At 45.8% G+C, this 19,404-nt stretch overlaps 1 protein-coding gene across 5 annotated transcripts in view; it reads left to right on the top strand.

The window, feature by feature from the left end:
* The window catches only part of SoxN (SRY-box transcription factor soxNeuro), an 86,493-nt gene that overhangs the window by 29,471 nt on the left and 37,618 nt on the right, over window positions 1-19,404 (top strand). For 4 of the 5 annotated variants that reach the window (XR_001096252.2, XM_003704129.3, XM_012287371.2 and 1 more), the window contains exon 2: window positions 17,119-17,184. The exons of the other annotated variant lie outside the window; for it this stretch is intronic. Coding sequence is in view for 3 of the 4 variants with exons in the window: in XM_003704129.3 (XP_003704177.3) it covers window positions 17,119-17,184 (66 nt within the window). In the remaining variant the exon portion in view is untranslated. The remainder of the gene's footprint in view (window positions 1-17,118; window positions 17,185-19,404) is intronic. 5 annotated transcript variants of the gene reach the window in all.

Consider the following 19,404-nt stretch of genomic DNA (forward strand, 5'->3'; position numbering starts at 1 on the left):
AGGAAATCATGGCAAAACTTAGTTCGCATTCGTCGATGAATTCGTTCCAACTCGAATTTAAAGAAAGCAGCGAAAAAGTTACGCGTCCGAATTGTGGAGTGCACTCGAAATCGAAGAGCGCGTCTCGCAATTAAAAAATTCCCTCTTGACGAAACGAACGCGGGGGACAAAGCTCGCTTAAATTCGAAACGAAGGGCATTAAACCCCGAAAGAAGAATATTTCGAGCGGCACTTTTCTTCGTGGAAGGATCGATTCCACGGTTCATCGATGACTCAGGTCGCTCCTCGCCGTTGAGGTGTTAACTGCCCAGTCACGATGCACATGTTCGGTCAACAAAACCTGGCGTGTTCTTCGGCGCGCGCGTGAACACGCGCGAAGGGACGCCAAGTGTCGAGTGTCGTGCGCGAGGTTATTGACATTATTGACCAAATATTGGCCTCGCTGAGGGATCCTTCTTCCTAACTCTCCTAATTGCCGGCGTTCGAGCCACACTCTCTCTTTCAAATTTTCGCTACCTTCGTCGAGTCGAAATCTCGAGTAAAGTGTCGATTACTTCGTTATATTTCCTCGATGTTCGTCTACGGAATCGTCGATGCTTCGAGAAAGAGACCGGAAACTCGTAAAGGGCCAGAATCATCGACAACGAGGGAATGATAAAACGAGGGTACGAGTCGCGTGGGAACACGTGGAGCAGGCTAAAATTACAAGTAATTCGCGGCGAAGGGGTATCAATTGCTCGCAGCAGGTCATCGTGTAGCCGCGATTTTGCGGAAACCGGAGCGAAAGGAAGCGAGAACGTATCGGTAACGACGACGGCGATCCTAGGAAAGCCGACACACCCACGCACGTATAAATTCACGCGTGTGTCGGGACAGGAGACACGGTGGGTGCCCCGTAGTGTCGCGCGAGCACCGTGACCGAATCCGAATCTCTGAAACACCGACACCACCGGCTTCATGCGTTGCTGGCCCTCGATTCTCGTATCGCTGCCAGTTCTGCGAAAACTTCAGAAAGAAATCAAACCTACCTAATCTTACGTACCTTTAACAGTCGTACCGAGCAAATTCATATCTACTGTTTTTGTCGAGTTCAAATTTCTAACTTGTACCGATGGACGTCTTCGGTATCTTATCGTATACCTGTTATGCACTTAAACACGAATATTTTGACTTTTCGAAAAGGTCACAATTCGACAGAAGGATAAATTTGACGCGGTGGGAAGAAAGTTGGAGTCACCTGTTTGCACCTGCATAAGCGCCACTTCGCATCGTGGTTTCGCACGAAGACTCGCATACGTACGCGCGTGTACGTCGTGCGAGCGTAGCGTAATCGTGCGGTGTCCGTGTACTCGGCGTGTCCCATTGTGTAACTGGAACTCGTCGTGTTTTCGCAGGAAACGGAACAGGTGTACACAGGTATACGAGACTGCATATGCAGTTACATCGGTTTCCGTGCCCAGCCTAGGCCCCGTGGAACGCTTTCGAACGATGCAATTACGGAGCTGCACCGGGGAAGGACGCGGTTTAGGGTTTCGTGGTCACGTGTATCGTGTTTAATCGTTGCACTTTCCGACGTAACTTTACTCGCAAGCATTTGTCCACTCTGATCGATCATTCAGGATTATGTCACCCTTTTCTCTCTTTAGACTGACCAAGTAAATGATTCGATATGATACTTGACAAGGAACTTTTGCTATCGGATAACGTTTCTTTCTTCGATAAGTGCACAGAATCGATACAGACTTTTCGACAAAAGTTGCTTACATCTTTCTTTCTCGCGAACCGACGTTCGTCTCGTCTCTACCTGGTCACCTCCGTTCTTTCCACTCGCGTCGAGATAACTCTCTGACCGACGTTAGCCCTCGGGACAAAACAATCTCTCTGTTCGAGAGAGGATGGGAAGCCGAAGTGTGCGCGAAAGTTCCATTAACGACTCCGCGATCCGCGAAAGTTATCGGCGCGGTTCGTCCGCAACATTCTCGCAATTGCAGTTAGGCTGGGCCGGTCTCGTTAATGGCTCGCGACTATTTCCCGGCTGGCAAGAAGTCGGGACAGAAGTTGTACGAGGCAGGGGCAGAGAGGGTGGTACCGAAGAAGGGTGGCGACAGCCGGAATTTCAATGGGAGGAAAATCTTGGAGGTGAGACGGAATAAACTGGAGCGCGCGTAACTCGCTCGCCTTTGCCGTTTTCCGCCGCTATAAATTCATAAACTACAAGTTCGTCCCTCGGCCGAGAGCCACCCTGCGCTTCCAGCTCCTCTCCCCCGCCGCCGCCACCTTGGTCGTCGTCACCGCGGGAGAAACTGTTGGAAAGTTTCCTACGGTTACCTTGCCGCCTACGCGTAGAAGGGGAGCTCGCAGTCGGCAGGCGAGAAACTCGAGTCGGTGCCTCGATAAATTCACGAGTAGTTAGTTACGGCAAGAAACTCCGCCGGTTTTGACGTATACAGGGGGTGGCTCGGGGAGAGGGTGCACGAACGTGGGCGTCTTCCCCGTTGTACGCGCGACGGCGACTCCAGACACGGTAAATTCGGGGAACCGCGGAGACTTCAACTCGCGCCACTTCTCTTCGAGCCGGTTGCGCATTTGGTAATTGATTCGCTCTTTAAACACTCCATTTCCTCCTCTCTTTTTTTTTCGTTTTATCCCTGCTCTTTAGAAGGGAGCCTGCACTCGTTACGCCGTACGGGTAACTCGGTTTAATGGAAAGTCTTGTCCGTGTTTGCGAAACATATCCATTGCCACTATTTCGTTTTACAATTTTGTCTATTTACGATTGTATTCCGATTACCTGAAACGAGAAGGGTATTATTGAATTTTCCAAAAGAGAGCAATCAATGTTTGCTTTCCCTTAAACTTTTCTCGCTCAGTTTTATCGGGTCATAAACCCAAACACGCGATCGCTAAATTGCCTTTTGAAGCAAATTACGGTATTATTCGGCATTCGAGTATTCGAAACTTCGTTCATCGAGAGATTATAATCTTCTTTCTTGGGGAAAAATTACTCGTATGATCGCTAATAAAAAGGTTCGAAACTTTTGAAGGATGTTCCATAGGTGGCTCCTTGAAATTCAAGCAAGCAGCGGCGCGGCAACTTTGTCGGCAGCTTCGATATTCGAGGTTTATTTAGCGGTGCTCGATCCCGGCTGGATCACGCACGATTATTCCACGCGCATAGCAAAGGAGCCGTGTTCTCCCTCGAGAGTAGTCGTATGAGTAAGTGCGCGTGGTCGAGCATTTTCTCCCTCATTTCGAATTATCGAGAAGGAGAGGAAAAGGTATTGATGCGCGTGAGACGAAAGCCAAAGCGTGCCACGTGGCGCGGCGCATTAATTAAACGATCGTAAGTGATCGTTGGCCATCGAGCACGTAGGTGAGCGGCTGGCTGGCCACGAAGAAGAAGAGGAAGAGGGGAAATTACATGAAAACGGCCACGTGCCATCGTACAGGAAACGGGAGTCGATGATTACAGGGAAATCGGCTCCCTTCGTAGACCCGTCACGTAATTTTCACGTGGGAGGCTTTCCGTGATTCGACGTTCCAAGAACACGGGCCTTTTCGTTCCATTACACCTCTTTCATTAAGATTTTTCGTGCGACATCGAACGGTACATGCTTTGGACGTTTGCGCGGATCTTTTAATCTACCTTTATTATTTGTTATCTATTTGTATTTAGAAGAAGATTAGATCCATGAAACAGATTCACAACGGAAATTCGATTTTTTTCCCTGAATGTACTGATTAAAACATGAAAATGTAAGATTTTCAAGTAATCGAGAAAATCCAACGAGGACATTTTTAGTAGGAGCTGGCATCGGAATCCGCGCGTCGCGGTGGCGACTCGACCGTTTTGCGCCCCGTCGAACACAAACGTGGGTCGACGTGGTCGTGGCTACCGGATTTCACCCCTGGCTACACACTCTCTTTCCAGTTCACGATATTTCTTCCCGCCTCGACCCGTCTGCTCCTTAGACCGCCATTTGATCTGGCCCACGATAGCCGAGAGTAGGAGGCGCAACTCAGCCGGAATATCTTCGTCTCTGGATGTTGGCTGGAACCGCACAAGAACCGAGGAAAAAAATATACGTAGGTGGACGGTGTACACGGCTGGATAGAAGAAGCGAAGAATCCGTCCTGTTTCTACTATGTCCTGAAAAGAGAGCACCTCTCGCTCATGGTTTTCCTGCTTTATCCGTTTCGACAGGTTTCACGCTCTTTTTTCGTCGCTTTCCTCCTCTTTTCTTCTCACCTTTCCGGAGAAATTGAGAATTACGTCGCTTCGTTTCTGCCACGGTGGAAAGGGGATATTTTTTTACTCTACTCAATTGGATTATTCAAAATTTCACGGAAACTACGAGGCCTATGTATACCGAGTATCATTGCGTGCACTTTGACAAATCTCGAAAACCTTCTTTCCTAGAAATTAATAAACCCACGATTACCAATCCCAATTACAAAAAGGAAATTTCAACAAACTTCGAAATAATTTGATCGATCAATTATCGAGGATTTGTACGTATGCCACAAGGATTCGAGTATCTTCTAAGGCTAAGTCAGTCGTCGTCGAAGTCCCCATAGATCGTTCCTCGTGGATCTATAGCAGGAAATGTGTATCGCGAAAGGCGCATGCGTTGACTGCGTGATTCTGGGCGAGGCCAGGTCCGCGAACGAGGTTCGCGACGCTTAATTCAGTAGGCGGAAGACTGTCACGGAGGTTGGAGCTTTCCGATCTCTTCTAATCGAAAAAACGACAGGACCCGGCTGATAGAACGAGAGAAAAGGTGAGGTAGAAGAAGGTTGAAGAGGGGGCAGATGGGTTCGCGCGCTTGCGTGCCTCCGCTTTTGATTATGCGGCTCCGCGATAGGATCTGACACCGGGCCATTTGCATGGCTATCAAGATACCGGCCGTTCATGGGACACGCATACCACCGTGTGCCACCGTGTGTACGCAATATGCTTGCTTTTTCATTCCGAGCTAAGCTAGTTACACGAATGATCGGTCCTTTTTTCCCTAACGCTACCATCGGAGGAGGCAAATTATTAGTTGAGATTTTTCCTACGTTCAAAGCTTCTTTCACACGGATCGTATACGTAAAGTGTATCATAAAGTATTGGCACACTTTCATTTTCTTGTAATCGCTTTATTAAGAGAATCGAAATGTCTCGATATATGTTACTTTATAGTATTAATTTAACGAGTGAAGATAAATTTTACAACTTCAAGGTACAATTTAATAACAGGACGCATTTAGCTTTTTCAAACGATCGAAGTAAAAAATACTGCTCAAGGATCGATAAAATCGGGGCAATCTCGGTTGAATTCGGTTTCGAGTAATCGTTGCTGGTTGATCAGCAAGGTTTAATTGATTGTCCCGCTAGTCGGTGCTCGCTCTAGAATCGAATTAATTGATGAACCGTTTTCGCTGGTGGCGTGAGCACGAAATCGGTGCCGAGCATGTGCTCGCGTCTGCTGAAAAGGAAACTGTTTCGATTCACGAGCCACGGGGGTCCGGTGGGTCGAGCTGGAACTCGTCTACAGGTCGTCTACGGCGAACAATTACTTTCCACTTGTCATGCTAATCGCACGTACGTGAGCACCCAGGGAATTCCACTTTGTGCGTGACGGGCCTTTTTTCACCCTGCGCGACTGTGCGCCCGCGTATCGCGCAGGTACACGAATGAAAGTCGCCTTTAACATTCAAATGGTAGCCGCCATTATGCGAATAGCTTTCCTTAGCCAAATCAGCTGTTCGGCTCGATGCCTGGTTCACTTTTATCAAACGACTTTTCCGTACAAGCGAAAACCTTGCACGCGAGTGTAATTTCACGACGAATGCTTCGAGTATTTTAATAGCGATTTTTGTTATTTTATCATTTGTAGCGGCCCCTGAACGCTTAGATACGGTCGACAGTTTTCCAAACAGATAATAAAATTTATTCCAAAGAAATTGGTTCGATTCGAATATTCATTGATCGATCGTGCGGAGCAACAAGTCTCTTAAATTTTTCCTACGCATCCAGAGACCGGCTCGAAAATCGATTACCAGGTTTATCGATCTGGAGGTTCGTTCCGGAAGAGAGAAGGCTAGCTGAACGGGAAGGGAGAGAGACGGTTATGTAGCCTAGATTTGATTCGAATCTGAGATCATTGTGCCAGCCACGGTGTCCCGTGCCAGTTGGAGAGAGGCAGTCTTAGCATTCTATGATTTCCATACAGGAAGCTCTGTAACGAGAAACCAACCATCCCATTCCCCTTACTCGCTGCTGCCTCCCCTGTATCGTCTCTTGTATACGCCACCCGCTCGAGAACGAGGCTGCCTGTTCTCGGTTTGTCCCGGTGTATGATTACGAATTTCAGGTTACCTGGTACAGGCAACGTGCCGACGAGGCGTCAATCTCCTCGGCCTTTTACTTCGGTTAAACCCGACACAGGAATAGTTTCTTCCTGTATCTACCGTTTAATTAATTTTAAATTTCATCACGAAAATTGGAAGTTTCGGAAATTATCGTTGAACAAATCTGGACATGGTCCATGAAACTATTGCAGAAAAGAAAGTGCAACGAAATTGCTATTCCAACCAGTTGCAAGAACGCAAAAGTATCACTTCCGTTACTGGGACAACTTTTTAACTACAGCTATTTGTCTCTTTAATCGCTCAACGATTCTAGTAAACACGCTTATTAAGCGGCAACGATCGCGCGATGTTGTGCAAAATTCGAGATGAAGCACAAAGGCGTAGTAGACGAAAATTGAAGGCAGAAGAGGAAGAAGCGAGTCCTGACCAGGGCTCGGGATCAAGCTGCGACCAGGTGCGTTCGTTGTCGAGAAGAGCAGAGGGGAGGAAGAGATGACGGGGTGTTCAGAGACTCTCCCTCGTCCCCTCGTCGTTTCTAACTGCGAAGGACTACGCAGGAGGGGAGGAAGGTAAGGACACGGCTACCTGAGGTCCCTGCGCCAGGAGCATCCCCGACTACAACCTTTGGGCGCCCAACTGTCTACCGATCCTTCCTCGGTACGCGTCGGTGGAGCGATGATTTTTTCCAGGATTCGAACGGGTACCTGACTGGCCTCGATGGCTCTCGTTCCTTGAATCGTCGACGGTTTCGAACCGTGTCCTGGATTTCGATGGTTCGATGTATCGCGCGATGTTTCATACACTTTTAATTGGAAAAAATATTGACAGAATTAATCGGATGTTTCGATGGGTAAAAAAGCATAGTACCGGAGTATGGAAAGAATGGAAAGAATAAAATCGAGAAAGGCAAGATTTTTAAAGCGACGATAAAATATAGCGCAATCATTAAGTTAGAGGCTTCAAAGGTTTCTTTCGCGACACGACACAAAAAACGTAGAACGGTCGAGTGGATGTAACCGATCCTAATATAACACACGGTGGATCGTGAACGCGTGGGTGCGGGTCGTAAGTTACATGTAGACACCGAGGTGTCGGCAGACACGGGTACAGATAACCTCCGAGTAAACGTGTAAACTCGGCTACCGGTGTTACGAAACCAAGCAAGGTCTGGGAATCTCCTCTGTTTTCCGTGTTAATATTTGAACAGAGCTGTTTCGTACGTGGACGAAAGCGAAGCACTCTCCAACTTTGCGATCATAACCACTATCGCCGAAGAAAGAAAGGTACCTCGTTTCCCTTCTATTTTCCGATGCAATTACGAATCTCCTCGTTCAAGTTACATTTACGCGTCGTGCCAAGCTGCCTGCATCTTTGCGAGCGATTCAACACGAGTTTCGACGAGTTTCCGAACTAAACAGCACGAGAGTAAGAACGCTTTCTTCGAATTTCCCTTGCATCCCGACTGGTCAGAGAAACTCTTTCGCGGTGGATTTTCGAGAGGCCGGTAATTGTTCCCGGTCCAAAGTCCCGTGGGAAAATAATCCTGCCGGTGGCAGAAAGGGAGAAGAAAGAAAAAAAAAGGAAAGTTGCTACTCTGGCTGAAATTCTCGGAAGTAGGATTTCTTCTGGCGATGGTTGTATGTAGTTGCGAGGAGGTGTAGCTGGCTCAGCGATTTCGCCGTTCATGCTTCCAGGATTTACCAGTTCCTTTCATTCATCGGCTCCGTTGTGGCATCGTCTTTCCTGTGGACGACCCAATTTTTTTTTTATTCAAATTTCTTCATACTCCGTTAGCCAACGGATAATTCTCGTACTCTCCGTTCGGGAAAGCAATAAGTGGCTGGGATTTGATTTAGACCGAACAGATTACTTTTTAACTCGCGATATTTACGGTATACGTAAGTCTGCGTCATCTTTTCGATAACGATTGCAAATCTTTCTTCGGTACTCGAGTCCGAGTCGGTTTTGTTTCGAAATTTTACCGTTACGAAATCGATAACGTATTTCCGTTTTTCTTCGAGAACACGAGTATTTCTATAGGAAAAGGACCCAATAAAAATTCAGTTCCTCGTCCATGAATATTTATTTCGGGGGCCAGAAATCGTCAGAAATTTCCACGTGACTCGAGACGACGTTATATCTGGTTCTTCTCCGGTCTTCCTATGGGGTCCTTTACGTTACGTTTCGTGGCCACCCGCAACCTCCCCTTCCGGGGATTACTTCCTATTAATATGCATTACTCTTGACGGTCGACAAAAGGAGCGAAAGACCGGCCGTGGCACTGTAATGTAAATAAACTTAGTCTTCCGGATCTTCTTCCTCGAGGCGGACACGCTTCTTCTTTTGTAATTGCTGCTCCTTTGTCTCCGAACTAATGCCGGGACCCCCTCGTGGACGCGGCAAACGGCCGGCTAACATTTTTCATCCTCCCGCGTTTCGCGACGCTCCCTTTCTTGGATAATTAGGTGAATGGGATCGTGATAACCGCAGAAATTTATCTCGTACGTTCGATGGCGAGAATAGCTCCGTGTAAAATCTCGCGAAACTGGAGAATAATTGAAAGTATATGATTGTTCAGAGTGTTGGAAATTACAAAAAAGATTCAAATTAGTAATTGTGAAACTTGCGAAAAAAAGTAAATTTCACGCATACTGGTTGATGGAAATTTCCATAAGTAAATATTATTTTGATAGGTAAGGTGTTAACAGCTTTGCTCAGGGCCACTCGACAACCATCATACTCGATAATACGAATCAACCTGTCCTCATGATCCTCTTCGGGAAATCCTCTGGTTTATGGACGGGTTTCAACGATGGACATCCTCGAAAGACGACGCTCCGTCATTTATAAACAAATTCTCGAATCGTAAATCGGGGTCATTGTTCCGGGCCACCCCTTCTGAGGCGGCTATACAAAAGGATCGCAACGCGGATGACAAAGGAGGGAAAAAAGAGAGGCAGAAGTGTTGGAACCGCCGTGTCGATGAGTACCGTGCTTCTGAATTGATCGGCATTTGAATAAATTCACCTGCACGATAGACGAGATAGGCGAGACACGCGAGAGAATCCTGCTCGAATCGATGCAGAGAAACGTGATTAGGTATAATGAACTCTAATAACACCATTCAACTTTATTCTTTACGACATTCGTGCTCTATTTCTTTCCTTTCGTTTGCTCAGCTTCTCTTTTGGGGTACTAAATTTCACCGTGTATATTTTAATAAAATTTAATATGTTTCATCATCGACAGTTTGACGCATATCGAGCTAATAACAAAAAACTATCGCGCACATTTAAAAAAATTCGCATTCGAAAGCGTTTCCATAGCGAAAAGATTTTGCATCTCGATTTCAACAACGTTTCATTCGCGTGCGTGTTTTAACGCACTAGCGCGTTAAAAAAATAGTAGAAACAAAAAAAGGGACAGTGTGATCATCGCGTTCTATCCCCCAAGCGCTAGAGGAACGTCGACCGGTCGAAAACAATGTTCGCTGTTTCATTTTTTGAGCCGGTTCGCTGGAGTTTGGAAAATCGTTGGCCAGCAAATGCGTAACCGAAATCTCAGTATCCCAGAGCAGCTCTCTCCCCTCGTCTACGGGCCACTGGAACCCGTGATGCCCCGCAACGACCCTCCGGTGCGCTCGTTTTTCCCTCCCCTTTTCATCCCCTGTCGGTGAGACGGGGAGGGTTGGAGTTGCAGCTGCACGGCTCTGGCCAGGTGTGCTCTCTCGCAATGTTGCCGCAAGGGTGAATTTCGTCTCTTTCCTACTCGCCTCTCCACCCCACTCACCCCCTCCGTCGGTGTTTCTCCATTGAAGCGGGTCTGGTCGCGCAGAAGCTCGATCAAAAGGACGATTTTGCATCGAAGCGTTTCCTCTGCGAGTTCTCCGCATCACGCCGGGAATTTCCGATCGACATTTCGAGGACGATCGCGTACGCCGGAAGAAGCGAACTTTCTTCCTGTTAGCCGTGTTTCGAAACACTTTCAGAAATCTCGTTAGGCTACCGAATTAAGTGCTCTTTTGCTTCCTTCTAAAACTCACCCTTTTTATACCTAATTTCGAAAAATTTGGAACTTCTCATAAGATCGTTGTTCGCGTACTATCACTTTCCATCGTGTTTCCCGATCGCGTTGGAAATCGTGGCTTCCAGCTATCTTGATCTTAGAGAACACGAAGCCGCGGTTCAACCCGTTTCCCACCACTGTTACGCGAAATTACTATGATTCCGATCGGATTAATAACAGTTCATTCGATGCAAGCTGTCAGTGACCGTGAAGAAATACAGTTGAGAATCTCCGCAACATTGCCTTTTTAAATATTTATGAAAAACTGGTAGAGTCGGTCCGAAATACGATTGGTCTCTGTATAAAATGTTCATGGGGAATGAGATACGAGTATAGGAATTGTGGTCGATAGGCGAATAGAGTTCGCGAGAACTCGTCGAAATGTATTTTTATTGGCGGTCGTGCAGGGACCATGGCAGATAGGAAATTGCGGAAACGAGAAACCGACGATATCTCGATAAGAGCCGCGCCGGGCAACGCTCTCATTGCCTCAATTTCCACTTCCACTTCCACTTCCGGCCACGATCGCTTTTTCCCATCGGCCGAGCCTAAAAAACATGTACCCCATTGTCGCTTGAAATCGTGAAGCAGTAAAAATGATCGTATCTTGGAAAAGTCTGCTACATGTTCCTTTCGCGATATTTTCCTCAATTTCGAAACACTTTTTTGACGACGCTTTCAAATTTCTAGTCAATGTGAATCCGAAACGATCGTTTGATTTTGTAGGAAGCTGAGTAAAATTGAAATGTCAGAAATCGATCGATTTCCTTCCGATTATCCACAGCGATCGCGTAAACTACGATCGATTTTTAAATTTAGCGTATTTGGGCGAAACTTTTCAGTGTTTTTGTCGACACTAGGGGCCTCTAGTAACGACCCTGGCCGAAGTCAACGAGCCGGTACGTTCATCAGCGGGTAATCAGTGCGAGCCTGTACTGTCCGGCACGTCGTCGGTCGCCTAGGTTCCGCACCCTTCCGGTTCCGGTGTTCCGGTAGGCTTGCCTTCTCTCACTCCGCAGGGGAACCCCGGTTTCCGGTTTTCAGGTGGGATACACGCTCAGCCGAGCGCTGTCACGTTTCGGATCCATGGATCCATGGATCCTCCTTCCTCTATCCTCTTCCCTTCTCTCTTCGCCGGGATCGATCGGCCCTCAGACTCGTTTTCGTCCGAATTTCCGGCGACGGCGCGTCACGATTTGCGATTAAGCACGTTTGCGTCGTTGCATATCAAATATTTTGAACGATACATATTGTTGCTTAATAGATATGTTATGTCAGATTAACGTCATAAAATTAACGATTAACGTCCTGTTTTGTACTGTCATCAAAGTGTTAACTGTAAAAAATCAAAGAAACGGGAGACTGCCGATGCGAAACAGACATTAAATCACTGTGCTTAAACACGAAACTGGTAAATCGAGGCGTATGGGAGTTTCCTGTGTAGATTACGTGGAATTTCATGGAGGAGGGGATGTATCATTTCATGGGGGTTGGGGGCGCAATTAAATCGTCGAGTCCGGTTCGCGGTTTTATGGGAAATCCGTGAACGTAGCACCTGCCAAAATGGTCGATCGCATGGGACAGCAGAACGGGATTCGCCTGGTCGTTTAATGACGGCGAGGTTGTGGGAACCCGGTCACGGGTGGAGCGAACACTCCCCTTAAGTACAGTGATTATGTGACTGGGGACACGGTACTTGCGTACCACTCGACGATTATTAACGTGGATCGATTCGACTTCTTTCCTTTCGAAAAAAAGTTCCTGTGGAAATCCCCGCGGAAAGCGGGACTAGCTTGAAATTCTACCCCGCGAAAGTTCCTTCCGACAAATTGATTTTTCGAACTCGCCAAATGGCAATTTTGAATCGATCATTGTGCAATTTTCAACGGAGTTCTCGAGCATTGAACCTTCATTTTGCAATACGAAAAATTAATACCGACCGCGAAAAACCGGAAGAAGAGTGTATCTGTAAAAAGAAAAGAAGGAGCCATCATTTCAGAGAGATTGTAGAAACGAGAAAGGTTCGGACCAATCTACCGGCAATCCGGCTAAATGTCGTCGACTTCAAGTATCGTATCCCTCGCGACGTAATCGTTACACTCAAGAAGAGTGGTTGCCTCATCCACCTAAACGGCAAACGCCTCTGCTTCCATTAACCCACGAGAAAAGAACCAAAAAGGAAAATCTGACAACCTCAAAAGTCGACAAAAAATTTCTACACCGCTATAGACTGTGATAATTTCGAGTATCGCGAGTAAATGTTCGAGGTACGAACGACTCTTTTCGCGAGAAATTGCATATTTCCGTGCCGAGGTTGTTAGAAAAGGAAGCAGGACATTTTTTAAATAGAAATACCGTATAACTTTGATCGATGACACTGGAGCAAGCGGCGAGCGAAATCGCGGCGTTTGGAGGGGGTGATAGCATGTAGGGGTGAGATTGCCTTGTCACCTTGACAAATGATTGGAGAACGAAAGGTACCGGGCAACGTAGAAACTTACCGCGTCCGCCCAGTCCCTTAAATTCGTGCTTCTTCTTCCTTCTGCTCGTGAGTCTCCCTTTCTGCCTGTACCTTCACCTGCTCGTCTCTCACGAGTCCCTCGAAGACAGAACAGACCCCCCTGCTGACGATTAGTCATTAAGCATCGACAGGTTTGACAAATAGCCGTGGTGTTTATTAAATGCCGCCAAAATGCTTCTAAAACGAAGCCTACGAAATCAGGTTGCTTCGTGGCGAATCAAAATTTTGTGGATCTCTATATCTTTATGCGGATCCAAGTTTCTTTGAAAATTCCGGTCGCAATCGTTGAAATTTCTCCGCGATACGTGACGTTTAATAAAATTTTAATGGATCAACATACGTCTTTGCAATTCGCAGCGAAATTGAACGTTCCAGTTTCCAATGGTCGAACCGTGCTCTTTAATCATGCATCGCCTAATTACTTTTCCGGCGTTGAAAGCTACTCGATTGATTTTTGATTAAACCCGCCACCACCGTCGCCGCGATTTCATTTCGTCGAGGCGTACAATCGGTCGCATTTCGACGCTACGCGAAATTTTATTCGAGCCCCGCTGCCGCCGGCTGGTTTGCATAATTGATTCGCCCGTGGCGAACGTTTCGCGTGCGCGACTCGGTCGCTAGCATTTATCGCAACCTGTCGACAAATTGAAACGCGATCCGTTTCGCCCGTGTAAACTCGATGTTCCTATCAAAGAGAAGCGATCGTTCTCCGGTTACGCGAATTAAGAGTCCGACTCCTCGCGTTCCCTCGCTTTCCGCGAACATCGTTTCTACACCGTATCAGCGATTTTTTTTACGTCTCCGATGTCCTAGACGAAATTTGACAATTGTATGGTATGCGGTAGCGCTCGACGGACATTGTACGTCGCAAGGTGTCGTCGTTCGTTTTCTATAGCGAAAGGAATTCGGTATCGTCAGGAAAATTTTTTATCCTACGAGTTGTTTCGAAAAGCGATTGCGAAACGATTCTGTGTTCGCTTGGATTTCATCCTAAGGCTCTGTCGTGCAATCCTGAAAATATTATAATTGTTTACGATATTGAAATATTTCAGAAATATTCGTGGCGAAAAAGACTCGAACGAGAAGATCGTTCCATTCACGATTACGGTATCTCATTACGGTCTGGTTGAAACGCCTTCGATTTTGATTTGTCATGCGTTCGTCGTAACGTAGAATGATTACGCAATATTTTTTCGGTTTCATTATTACGGCCCACGATTTTCACGGTGAATGCTTCCATGGGGACAAAGTGTTTCGGTGACGCGGTCTGAAAATAAAAAAACCGCAAGAAATCGGTTCGTTCGGTCGAGCGACGGTCACGCACAAACCGCATTGAAGGGGGTGGTTCACCCTAGTAACCAAAAATCACATTCCTACCGACCCTTCGAATTATTACGCGGTACCGTGTCGAATTCGCATTCCCATACGCGCGCTCGTGAATCCGCTAGGTACAGTCCACTGCAGTAGTCATACGTGTTTCCTTATTTCCTTAAACCAACATTATTTAAAAAAAAAATTAACGCAAACAGTTCGTCAAATATGCTTTTCTATTCATCGAATACAATACTCGTATCCGGTTTCAAAATTGAAAACCTTATATTTTCTAATAAAATGAAATATAATATTAATCGAAACTAGAAAAAGTCGACGTTTAAAGTTGACGATAATTCGAACGTTCAGAAGCTTTACAACGATAATTATAAAAATGATAGCTCATTGGAGAAAATGGTGTTATTTTATGGGGCGTATTGTTATTGCAGAAGACTGTACGTGAAGACACGAGTTGCGTAAACTACACGAATAGTCACGCAACCTGCGTGCATGAATGCGTAATGCGAGCGAATAGTGATTTCCACCCTCGATGACCGCCCCCTCTTTCCACGGCCAGATGGGGTTCTCACGGGTCACCCTTAATACCGCTCATAATCGTGCCCGATAATGCTCGTTGTCACAACACGCAAACAATCGCCCGCGGCCGATTGAAAAATCAAAGGATTACTCTTGATCTTCTTGGCCCGAGAGGGTGGTTTCGCGCCTAACAGACAAAGATCTGAACGACGAAGACAAGAGAGGGTACAGAAGAGAGCAAACAGAAAATCTGCTCCCCCGAGATCCAATTTAATCGAATGAAATATTTATACCGATCAATTAGTTGCTCGGAAATACGTAGCGGTGCTTTTTGATGCGTAATCGAGTTCTGTTAGAATTAGGGTGCTTATGGAACGATGTTTGTGGAGCAACAAGTGAAATGTTTCAGTTGTCTATAAAATATTTATAAGCAGTGTTTTATCCAGGTACATCAGACATAAAATGTTAGCAAACATTTTCGTTAATCGTACAAGTAGTGATAATTGTACAGAATATAATTAAATTCTCCTGTCGCGAGAATATCATAATAAAACACGATTAATACGGGAAAATACGTAAATTTTGCGAGCGATTAAGCTTCCCTCTGTTACCCTTTTAATCGAATGAAACTTTTTCGCCAAGTCGTGACAGCCAGGGTTGACAACCGAGCAGAGGGAAGCATCGGTCCGAACGTCAAAAAATTACCCCTGGAATCGCACGACGTGTCTTTCAACTCGCAAGCAGCAAGGACAGCCGTCACATTTTTATCTCTGGTCGGTGCAACACGGAAACGTTCTACCCCGATGAAAGAGAGTGTCGGTTGACACGCGCGTTTAATCGTCGATACACAAGCTGACAATAACGCGAAACGGTGAATCGAGTTTGCTAAATAAAAAAAAAAGAAAAAAAACAAGAGAAAATACACGAACAGAGAGGAAAAGAGAAGAGGAGAAAGAAAGCGGTAAAGAATCGAAGAGAGTGAGAAACAGAGGTAGGGGTTGGTGCGTCGAATAAATTTTCCGCGTACCGCGGATAATGTATCGTCCAGCGTGAATGGACGACGAAAGCAGAGGCACGTTTTATTATAAAACGACCGCGATTCGAATAAATTTATCGACACACGTCCCGTTCCGCGACGAACGCCCCCGTTACACCTTGTCATCGTTCCGTTTGCGCGTCTTTGTCTTCGTTTCGACGTTCGCTCGACTTTGTCGACTCGATAACGTCGCGGTGCTTACCTTCGCGAGCGAGTATATTTTTTACAGGAGCCTCTAGGGACCATAAATCTCCGACACGTTGAAAACGGAGAATCGTGGTGTACGATAACGCTTAATTCAATTTCAGATGACATAATATCGTCGACGAAGAGCCATGTATTTATGCATAATATCGGTAACGCTTAACTACTAGATTGCCAATAAGAGAGAAGTAATTGTAACAGGCTTACGTTGCAACAATTATCGATTGGAAACGTGGCATTTAATGCGTTTTAACGAGCTAATGATACAGTATTTTCTCGTATCTACAAAAGTTCATTCTTGTATCATTTTTTCTGTAATGCGTGATATTAATTAACAGTTAAAAGCTGGTTATGACTAGTCGATTACAGTAACTATTCTATGTCAGCAAAAGTCTCAATTACGATGTAAGCAAAAATGTTATCTCCAGCATTGCGCAGGAGGCCCCTCGGGCACACGATACTCAAAGATTTGAGTATATCGAATGATTACTGTACTTGTCAACGATAATCAATTGGCCCGATGCACGGAACGCGTTATTCCTTTGGTATAAAATCACCATGTACACCTCGTTGATCGTCATTTTCTCGTTTGCTGCGAAATAAGCGGTACGAGAGTCGTCTTTTGTATCGTTCAGAAAGCTTGGGATGACTATCGTAAAATCCTGCTTATAACGCTAATACGCGTTACTCGTATTTTTCTCATTCCAGGGATAAAATAAACGTGTGCCTTTAATAACTTGGACGTTAAAAATTTCCTTTAACGTTCCTTTCTAATTAATCTTCAATCAGTTTTAGGTACGAGTGCTTCGTACAGTTACGACGAAGTTTCTTGCAGTAATTTATTCAAAGTGATATCGTGATTTTCGCGTTACGCTCCTTTTACGCGTGTAACTAGATTACACTTACATATTAAATTGTCGTTTTTTGCGCGAGATTGCAAAAAGTGGTCGTAGAAATCTGTCATTAATGTCTTTCATATTAATCGATTGGTTATCAGGAGGCAGTTGTTGTATATTAAAAATGATAATTTGAAGACTTAATTTAAACGAAGCGTAAGCTTTAAATCGATATAATTTTCTGTTTATAGGTCGGAGAGCGATCGCAAAATGTTGAATCCAGACACAGGCTGTTACTCGGAATCGGTCCGGGCATGGTGAGTAAAGTAATCAGATAAAAAAATAAATTGGAATACGAACCGAGCCCAAGTCGTGTCGTAAGAATGTCTACGTTTCGAATCGACCGGGTCGAGCGTGTAATCTCCCTGGAATATCTTGGCTCGCGTGCCGCGCGTGTTCTCATCAACGCGTAATCTTAATTAAGTACAAATCGCTTCGTGTACGACGACGTGTTACGCGTCCAGGTACGAGCATTCCTTTAGATAATCGACCGTTTAGTTTCCACCCGTTTTCGCGTTCCCTCGTTCACCAGGTTTTAGCGAAATAATCTTCCGACATTGCTTCGTTAACGTTAACGAACCCCACAGACCGTACCGACACATTTTTTTTTTTTTATCTCGAATCGTGTATTTCAGCCGGTGAATTTACCAAATTCGAAAGATACGACCTAAGCAATTAGCGTCGACGCGCAAGTCACCCATTTTGTTTCCGAGCGAAAAATAACTTCTCGAAGATTTCTCGTTCGTTCGTCACGAAAAGTCATCGATCTTGTTAAATATCTTGTTCTCGTCTATTCTCGGTACGAGACTCACGCAACTAAAAACACCGCTTTCTGTTTGCACTCGTTATAATCGGTGTCGCGTGTGTCTTGACCGGGAGTACAGCTTCTTGCACGCGTCACCGACAATATAATTGAAACCGAGCGGTTTTTAAATTCTATCGTCGGAAAGCAGTTACCCTAGAATTCCCGAGAATCCTAACAGTCGAACGCGTTACGTGATCGATAGCAATCAATAAAGCTGAGCAGGATATGCGTGTTCTAGTGCGTGTTTCTCGTTCATTAAGGGGAAAGGATACGAGCGACGATAACTGCAGATGAGATTTCCTCGGAGGCAAGGTGCATTTAGGTCACGGTCTTTTCTTTCTAACATTCGTGCCGTTGAAAATTAAATCCTTCTCGATTTCGAGCACCGCGTACGAGTTCACGTGCGATTGGTTCTAGTTTTTCGGCTCGATCATTCGCAAAATAGCGCGTTTCGAAGGGCACGATTTTGCGCAGTGAACGGAAACCAGTCGGCTCAGCCGTAAATATGCTGACAAGAAAACAAACATGAGCGGCGATTCGGTCCAAATTGCGCGCATGAATTTTAACGAACGATGATTTGGGCCGATTTTACACGGCCGACTCAAAATATCGAGCCGATTTTTCATAATTCAAACGGTGGCTCGGGGCAAAATTCAATCGGCCTCGACCACACCCCTTTCACGGTAACCCCCGTTATCGTTATTTCCACGTTGGTTTTCGTGTTTTTCCCATTATATTGGCCAAAGGTAATTTCCCGGGTCCGACCACTGCTGATGTATTTATAACGAAACGAATTACACACGCCGGTTAGCGAATAGGTAACAAAACGCGCCGACAAACTTTACCTCTCTCTTCGCCGGAAATAAAATATCCAAATATTTGCCCGTTTAATTTGAATCACGCTTTACCTTCGAGCCGACCGAGCGCACCGGATTAATAAATTATAGCGTCCAATTGTTCCCGAAAGGGTTACCATTCTGTCCCTGTTACACCGTCGATCTCTATTTCGCTTTCCGCCTTCCTTCGGAAATAATTTCGTCGCTGCGACACGAAATAGATGACCAGCTCGTCTACTAGATACGGTGGAGACGAAGTTGAAACCAAGTTGCAATATTTAACGTGGCGATAATGAACCTGACCGAAAATATTCGCTCTGGGACAAAACGAAATGTGATTAATGCAAAAAGCGTAAAAATGGGAAGATTCGTGGAAATTCGTTAACGGACCACTGGGGTGTTTATTCGCATTAGCGAGACAGCGGACGAACGAAAGGCAAAGAAGTATATATCAAGAGAGTTTGCGAAGAAGGGGGGACCGATTTATCCGCAATCGCGGCGTTGCTTTTCTCGGGACATTAGGGACACGATCACCGGTCGGAGAAGGATCGTTGGCCGGGGGTGGTCCGGGGGTTGGGTCTTAATGCGATTAAGGTCGTTATCAGATGTCGTCGACGTTTCTTGCGCGATGACGTCGACGCGGCTCGTTTGTCATCGCGCGACGTCGTCACGGGGGTTGCATGATTTACTTCCGCCACCCCACCACCTCCCTTCTCACCTTTCGCACCCACCGTTTTCTGCCACGACGGTTTGCTTGACTCGTCTTTCAATTTTAACGCGAGCTTTTCTCGCGTCACCTGTTCGACCTACTACTGTTCGGAAAAATGAAAAACGAT

This window comes from Megachile rotundata, chromosome 6, assembly GCF_050947335.1.
Source record: "Megachile rotundata isolate GNS110a chromosome 6, iyMegRotu1, whole genome shotgun sequence".
In the NCBI taxonomy this organism is placed as follows: domain Eukaryota; kingdom Metazoa; phylum Arthropoda; class Insecta; order Hymenoptera; family Megachilidae; genus Megachile; species Megachile rotundata.